Genomic DNA, 8,720 nt, shown 5'->3' on the forward strand with positions numbered 1-8,720 from the left:
GACTGAATGTAAAAACTCAGAAATGGACAGCACAACACTACCTAACTGTAATAAAATTATGTTAAAACACTGAATGAAGCTGAATGTGAGAATGATAGAGAGAGGAGGGCTGGGGGCATAAATGAAATCACAAAGAAAGAAAGATGATAAAGACTGAGATGGTATAATCTAGGAATACCTAGAGTGTATAATGATAATAACTAAATGTACAAATTTTAAAACGTTTTTGCATGAGGAAGAACAAAGGAATGTCATTACTGCAGGGTACTGAAAACAGATGATAATATTTTAAAATTTCAACTTATGTGTGAGACTAAATCAAAAAATGTCTATTTGGTACAAAATTTATATTTTGACTAGTGCATTTCCTAATATAACTTATGTGGATAGTTGGTTGAACAATATAAGTACATGGAACCTTGGGTAGGACATTAGATTTTATTGGTTTGTCCAGAGTGAAGCCCGGATGAATCCCAGAGTGATTTGATCAGTGAGTGAAAAGTATTTGCAAAGTCCCCTTCACAGAATGGTGAGAACGGGGAAAATTCAACCTCCCCAAGTTGAATTATTGATATTCTCACAAGCAGTGTGGGCAACCAAAGGTATAGGCTGAGCCCCCAGTCTTGGGGTTTGTTCACATGAAACTTAACCCCACAAAGGATAGGTCAAGCCTACTTAAAATTAGGCCTAAGAGTCACCCCCAAGAGAACCCCTCTTGTTGCTCAGATGTGGCCTCTGTCTCCAGCCAATACAACAAGCAAACTCACCACCCTCCCCCGTCTACGTGGGACATGACTCCTAGGGGTGTGGATCTTCCTGGCAACATGGGACAGAAATCCTGGAATGAGCTGAGACTCAGCATCAAGGGATTGAGAAAACCTTCTCAACCAAAAGGGGGAAGAGTGAAATGAGACTAAGTGTCAATGGCTGTGAGATTCTGAACACAGTCGAGAGGTTATCCTGGAGGTTATTCTTACGCATTAAGTAGATATCACCTCGTTATCCAAGATGTAATGGAGAGGCTGGAGGGAACTGCCTGAAAATGTAGAGCTGTGTTCCAGTAGCCATGTTTCTTGAAGATGATTGTATAATGATACAGCTTTCACAATGTGACTGTGTGATTGTGAAAACCTTGTGTCTGATGCTCCTTTTATCTACCTTGTCAACAGACAAGTAGAACATACGGAACAAAAATAAATAATAGGGGGAACAAATGTTAAAATAAATTCAGTTTGAAATGCCAGTGATCAATGAAAGGGAGGGGTAAGGGGTATGGTATGTAAAATTCTTTTTTTCTTTTTCTGTTTTTGTTTTATTTTTCTGTTCTCTTTTTATTTCTTTTTCTGAATTGATGCAAATGTTCTAAGAAATTATCATGATGATGAATATGCAACTATGTGATGATATTGTGAATTACTGATTATATATGGAGAACAGAATAAGCATATACTAAGGATGTTTGCATTTCTTTCTTGCAATTTTTTTTTAATTATTGAAAATAAGAGAATTAACAAAACCAAAAGTTTGTTCTTTGAGATGAACCCTTAGCTAGACTGATAAAGCAAATAAGTAAGATCAGAAATGAGAGGGGGGACACTACTACTGACTCAACAGAAAAAAAAAGGTCATAAAAGATATTATGAAAAACTTCATGCCAACAAATTAAACAACTTAGATGAAATGGACAAATTCCTAAAAATATATGAACAAACCTACACTGACTCTATAGGAAATAGAAGACCTCAACAGACCAATTACAAGTAAAGAGATGGAATCAGTCATCAAAAAACTCCCAACAAAGAAAATTCCAGGACCACACGGCTCCACAGGTGAAACCTTCCTATAGATTGCAAGAATTAATATCAATCCTGCTCAAACTCTTCCAAAAACTTGAAGAGAAGGGAGCACTACCTAACTTATTCTGAGGCAACACCACCCTCATACAAAAGTCAAATAAAGATACTACTAAAAGAAAATTATAGATCAATTTCTCTAATGACCATAGATGCAAAAATCATCAGCAAAATATTTGCAAATTGAATCCAACAGGACATTAAAAGAGCCATACAGCATGATCAAGTGGGTTTTATCCCAGATATGCAAGGGTGGTTCAACATAAAAAATCAATTAATGTAATACACTACATTAATGAATAGAAGGGGAAAACCCACATGATCATCTCAAATGATGCAAAAGAGGCATTTGACAAAATCCAGCAGCCTTTCTTGATAAAAACACTTGGAAAAATAGAAATAGAAAGATTACTCAAGAATATATATGAAAAGCCCAAAGCTAACATCATACTCAATGGTGAAAGACTGAAAGTTTTCCCTCTAAGATCTGGAACAAAACAAGGATTAAAATACAGGAAATGAAGGAAAGTGCCTCTACATGATAAGGGAAATACATGAAAAACCCAGAGCTAACATCATACTCAATGGTGAGAGACTGAAAGCTTTCCATCTAAGATCAGGAACAAGACAAGGATGCCCACTGTCACCACTGTCATTTAACATTGTGCCAGAAGTTCTAGCTAGAGCAGTTAGGCAAGAAAAAGAAATAAAAGATATCCAAACTGGAAAGGAAGAAGTAAATATTTCACTATTTACAGATGACATGCTATATATATATATATATATATAGAAAAAACAAAACAAAACAAAAAAAGAAATCTACAGCAAAGCTACTAGAGCTAATTAACAAGTTGAGTAACGTAGCAGGATACAGATCCGACATGTAAAAGTCATAGTATTTCTATACACTAGTATTGAGCAATCTGAGGAGAAAATCTAGAAAAATTCCATCTACAATAACAACTAAAATAATCAAATATCTAGGAATAAATTTAACCAAGGATGTAAAGGACCTATATTCAGAAAACTGTAAAACATTGCTAAAAGAAATCAGAGAAAACCTAAATAAATGGAAGGACATTCTGTGTTCATGGATTGGGAGATTAAATATAGTTAAGATGCCAATTCTACCCAAACTGATTTACAGATTCAACACAATCCCAATCAAAATTCCAATGGCCTACTTGAAGAAATGGAAAAATCAATCATCAAATTTATTTGGAAGAGTAAAGGATCCTGGAGAGCCAAAAACATCTTGAAAAAGAAGGATGAAGATGGAGGACTCACACTGCCTGACTTTAAAACATATTACGAAGCTACAGTGGTCAAAACAGCTTGGTACTGGCATAAAGACAGACATACTGATCACTGGAATCAAATCAAGAATTCAGAAATAGACTCGATCAATATGGTCAATTGATTTTGGACATTTGAAAATGGAGAGGAGTGAACAGCCTAGCAATACGAAAGTAATACATTAGTTAAAGTCTCCAAAGTAAAGAGAAAAACACACTTGGGAACACAAAATTTAATAATGAACATTCAAGAACAAAGTCATTCATGTTGGTAATTATTACTGGTATGCAAGTGCTTACACATGCACTCTGCAGCTTACCACTGGGTTAGCAGACACCTCTTCAGCCCTGCATTATAATCTAGAGCTCTTCCTGCTTGTTTCCACTTCCCAGTCTCTTTCCTTCCACAAAGGTCATATCTGCATTGCGGTGGGAAGGCTTTCCCTGCCCATTCCTGCTTCCTCTAGCTTTACCTTTCACAGGTGTTACTCCTCAGAAAACTCTCTTGCACTCCTAACTCCATCTTGACAACTACATCACAAAAGGCCCCAAATTAAAACAACTGAGATTTGAGGCATTTCCTTTTATCCCTCACAAAGCTCAAAAAAAGACGAAGAAATACCACAGCGTTATAAACATCATGCTATATTTTAAAATTTACATTCAATAAATTAATGCTTTTCACCCTAAAAAAATCACAGTGGTTATGTAGATAACCAGATTTTGGAGATAACAGCAAAAATTATTTGTGGTTATTTAGGGATACAAGGGTCTAGCCAAGTGCCCCTCATTCCCTCCCACCCATGAACAAGCACTGACAAACATCACAACTCTGGGAAGTTCTCCAAGAGCACCCCAGGCAATCATGTGGTCTATGACACCCAATGTTCCCATGACACCCTAATCTCTTTCGTGAGATTTACTACCCCATACCATCATGGGCTATATACTTTCTGCACCAGCACTCCCACTTCTGCCTGCACCCCAACTCAGCAGTGAGGGGCTGAGGGACCTGGCTCAGAGCAGGCACTCAATAATAACTTTGTTTCAATCACTGATTGACTGAGGCATTTATCCCCAAAAGGACCCAATATAAGATCCCTCTCCACTGTGTCCCTGTGATTTACAAAATGCTCAGGAATAGAGCCCAAGTGGCTTCTTTCAGCCTGGCGTGGACATAGAGGTAGAGGAAGGAAACTGCTCAGAGGTCCTGTCATAATCCTTTCTCAAGCCTTGGGACCCAGAGGCACCAGCCAGGCAGCTCCTGCGGGCTCTGGAGTGGGATCACCATCCGGGGACCCTGGGTTGACCAGCGCTCCAAGCGCCGGCGCCACACTTCTCCGGGAACTGCAAGCAGGACGAGGGCTTCAGCTTCTCCTTCGGGTCCAGGTCCTGGGGGAGATCCTCCAGGGAAGAGATCTCCAAATCACTTTCATCTTCAGAGACCTGCAGTGGGGAGAAAGGAGAGAAGGTCCTGGGGGAGATCCTCCAAGGAAGAGATCTCCAAATCACTTTCATCTTCAGAAACCTGCAGTGGGGAGAAAGGAGAGAAGAAGATGCACTCCGACCCAGAAGGAGAGAGGGAGAGCCCAGCACAGTGAAGGGTGGAAATGCATGATGGACCTGGGGACAAAATGCGGATTTAGAAGAAAGCGTAGGGAGACACTGTTTCTCCTGCCTTCTCAGTTTCCCTGCCTCTGAGAATCTGCTTCAGGACCTGGGATCAGAGGCACTTCAAATACTTGTAAAGCACCTCCTGAAATTCCACTTGCCAAGCCAAAGCAAGCTCCTTGGAAAGGCCGTTGTGCCGGTTTCTCAGCTCTCACACTGACCGAGCTGGAAGCCCAGAGCCTAGGCCCTTCCAAGCACTTGCACTGAATGCACACGAGCTAACAAACCCACCTCCAGCCAGACTGGTTTTTTCAGGCCTAAAAGCATCCTCACGTAAGAAGCATGAGGGCAACTCCAGAGCTCCAGGAATCCTGCAGCCCAGAAAGGGTCTGGCTGCAGCCAGCAGGACGGCCCCCTGGGTCTGGCTCTATGTCCTCCTATGCACGGTCTCCTGGACGGTCAGGCTGAGCCGCCAAACCCCACCCACGGTCAGCAGTAGGCTCCGGACAGGGCCTCACCATTACCGACATTTTTCACAACATGGGGGAAAGAAGCAAATCTTTTTTTTTTTTCTTTAAATCATTCTGACTCATTAATCACAAATGAGCTGTGTGATAAGCCAACTATATTATGTCATAAAAATGGGGGAGAATAGAGAAAGCTATTGAAAACCAAAACCAAGTACCCACTACTGAACTTTCACTGTTCATCCCAAGATGCATCTTTTGGTTAAGAAAGGCAGAAAAGTAGAGGTGTTCCCTAGCGGGGGAAAGAGGAGGCAGGCAGTGAGGAGGGTCTGATACTGGGCTCTAAATCTGATGCTGGCCAGAAACTGAGGGAGGCAAGGTCATCGAGACTCTCCTAGTGACGGGAGTGGCCTTCAGTATCCAGAGCAAAGGTACACAGCTATTACATTTTACATTTACTCTGATGTGCCCTGTGATACCACTCTATTACCCACCTTGGGGTCCTTGTGAGATAAAGGAACAGTGAGGGGCCCAGTGTGGGGTGAGAGGGCTGGAAGGGAGCAGCAACTGCTGGGAGCCAGTCACGGCACCATCTAAGACTGTACCAAAGGCAGGAAACAGGAGTATGAGTTAGCTGGGAGATACCAAACCTAGTGGGCAGTTGCTTATATGATGAACCAAAGGCAACACGTCCCTCCTCTGGGACAAGAGAAGAGGAAAGCAGTGAGGTCACCTGTGATGTCCTATTAGGGCCAAGACTGCCACTTGCCTCCTCCAGCCCTCAGTCCAGGACCCCAAAATGCAGAGCTGCCTCTGTAGGGATTTGCAGGGCAACCTCCAAGCATCTTACACCATACCTGCAGCTTCCCTCCTGGCACGGTGGCTCTCTGTGGCCCAGTACTGGGCATTAGGAACAGACGGACCCCTCCAACGGGCTTCTTCGCCGGAGCCTCAAGCTGCTTTTCGAGGTTCCTGACCATCGACTGCACCAGTGTTCCTGGAAGGACAGCAAGTGGCTTCAGCAGGAAAAGCCTGGGGAGCAAAGTCTGCAGCCACGTGGTTGTGTCCAGACCCCAGAGAGAACAGAGGGGGTGTGGAGAACGGTCAGGAAGAAGAAGAGGGACAAGGAGGAGGAAGAACCAGGTCAACTTGTTCTGGTGAAAAGACGCCTTGACTCTCCTGAAAATGTAACTGTGTGGATTTAACGGCATGACTGGTGATGGAGGCTTGGGAAGCTGTTCCCTCCTTCTAAATGAGAGGCCGAGGTGGGAGCTCTGCTCAGTTTGGTACAAGAACTCCATGGCTCACATGCAGATGTGCCTTCCTTCAGTGGCCTCACAGAGACACGAAGAAATAGCCTGAGTGTAAATCACCCTGCAGGTGATGCAGGTTTTCTGCAGGAAGGGGGGACCAAGCAGTGACAGAGATTATCAACGGACTCCTAGTGATGTGGGAAGCCAAGATGGATGTCCAGACCTCAGGAATGACCAAGAAGCTGGGAGCTAACCTCAGCCTTCTAAAATTCAAGGGCCTAAGCATCTGAGCAGAATTTTGGAACCTCAAAACCTTTGGTTCATTGATTACTTCAAGAAATGGATGTACCAGGTGCTGTGTTCCTCACACCCTCGTTAATCATCTTGTCCAAATACCTCATTCCAAAACCAAGGAACCAACCCCATCCACAAGGGCAAGGAGGTGGCACGTGGCAGAGGCAGATTCATCTCTGAGGACACCTGACTCCCAGTCACTGCTCGTTCCTCCTTATCGCCCTGCCTGGCAGACCATCAGCGCTTCTGCAAAGATCCGATTCTGGCAGTTTCTGATGGGTTAGCAGGCTTGGGCTGGGCTAAGGATATGACAAAGTACCACAAAGGTCATTAAGACCTTGAACTTTGCAGATCATACAGATCTTGGCTTCCACTTGCTAATTCTGAAAACAGCAAACTAGAAATTTCATATTCCTTAATTAAAGCCTTGGCTAGAAAATGTAACTGAAGCCAGACGCTTCAGGCCTCAGCAGCTTAATAAACAAAGCTTCCAGATGAGAAAGTCCACCCCTTAGGCCTGGCGGCCGGGCCCTGTGCTTAGTCTCTCCTGGTAGGAGTCTGGGAAGGAAGAGGGTGAGTGGGCCCCCCACCCCCTCCAGCAGTTAGACAATGCATTGACAGAAGAGGGGGCAAAATAAACCTCCTTCAATTCAATCTCGCTATTGATACCTCAGGGGTATCCCAGGAAAGCTTCTGATGGAAGTTTTCCAAACCACAACAGAGAAAGAGAAGACACATCATAAAGCCTCCCAAAAACCCTGAGGGTGTTTCCAGGCCTAGAGTCACCTCGTGGGCTGGAGAAGGGCTGCCCCGGAGGCCACTCACCGGAGGAGGCCAGCGCCCCCGCGCCCTCGGGGGTGTCCGAGTCCGAGCAGTCCCAGCTGTCCTCCGCCCGGGGCGCCGTCGGGGGACGGGCCTGGGGGGGCCGGAGAGACCCGCGCTGGGCCTGGTCTCCGTCCGAGTCGTCTTCAGAGCTGAACGGGGGCGTGCTGCAACAGTCGCGTGGAGAAGGCATGAGGGGCGGAGCGGCGGGGCGAAGCCGTGAAAGCCAGGCTCGCCGCAGCGCAGGCCTGTGGGGTCCTCCCAGGGCCGGCCCCGCTCCCTGCAGGCGGCAGCTGGGAGCCACCCTGGGGGGCAGCAGCCACCAGGGCTGGGGAAGGGGCGGGCAGGGAAGGGGTTGCCTTGGCCAGGCGCCAAAGAGCCCCAGGTTTTTCTCGGGCGCGCAGGCTGGGCCTCCCGTGGCAGGAGCCCGCAGGGTGCGGGGCAGGAGGCCCCCCCAGGCCGGGCGCGGGAGCAGGGCGGGCTCACCTGAGCGCGGGCTCGGGGGCGGCGGGGCGGCTGGCAGGGTCCCGTGCGCGGGGCCGCGGCGTCGGGGCGGGCCTCGGGCCCTGCGGAGCTGCCCTGGGCGGCCGGGCCGGCTGGGAGGGCGACGCCACGGGCAGGGTCCCGGCCCCAGGCTGGGCCGCTCGGGTGACCAATGGGCTCCACTGGCTTCTGACTGAAGGACAGACAAGTGACGTTCAGGGCACACCCGTGCTGGATGGAGAAAAAGGCTCCGACGCACCGGAAATGGGCAAGTCACTCAACAGCATAATCAACCTGGGGGATCTGCTACCCTCCCTCCCCCACCCCAAGACGTCCCGGGGCGCTGGCCCGACTGTAACCCCTGAGGTTGTAAGACACGGAGCTGGGGCCACAGACGGGTGTTCCCGGGTTGTATCCTCATCACCGGAGACAGGGGTCAGCAGGCCAAGGAGCAGCCCAGCATCTCCGCAGCTCACGCCCAGAGCCGCCCCGGCGACAGACCCCTCCCCACCAGCCCGGCTGCGGCCCGGCGCAGGCAGCCTGCAGGGAGGCCCTGCGGCCACCAGAGGGCGCCGCGGCTCCGCACAGGGCACCCAGAGGCACGCGCGAGCCTTGAGAAGCGGGGCTCCGGGACCACAACAT

General features: G+C 47.3%; 1 protein-coding gene across 1 annotated transcript; it reads right to left on the reverse strand.

The window, feature by feature from the left end:
- Positions 1–341: 341 nt before the first annotated feature.
- LOC143656877 (cilium assembly protein DZIP1L-like) lies at positions 342–8,720 on the reverse strand. The gene is made up of 5 exons (XM_077128637.1): positions 8,590–8,720; positions 8,082–8,271; positions 7,599–7,923; positions 6,084–6,223; positions 342–4,594 (listed from the first exon to the last, which is right to left on the reverse strand). Exons 1-5 carry the CDS (start codon positions 8,718–8,720, stop codon positions 4,433–4,435), a joined length of 948 nt encoding a protein of 315 aa, XP_076984752.1. The 3' UTR covers positions 342–4,432.

Source organism: Tamandua tetradactyla, chromosome 15, assembly GCF_023851605.1.
Source record: "Tamandua tetradactyla isolate mTamTet1 chromosome 15, mTamTet1.pri, whole genome shotgun sequence".
NCBI lineage: Eukaryota > Metazoa > Chordata > Mammalia > Pilosa > Myrmecophagidae > Tamandua > Tamandua tetradactyla.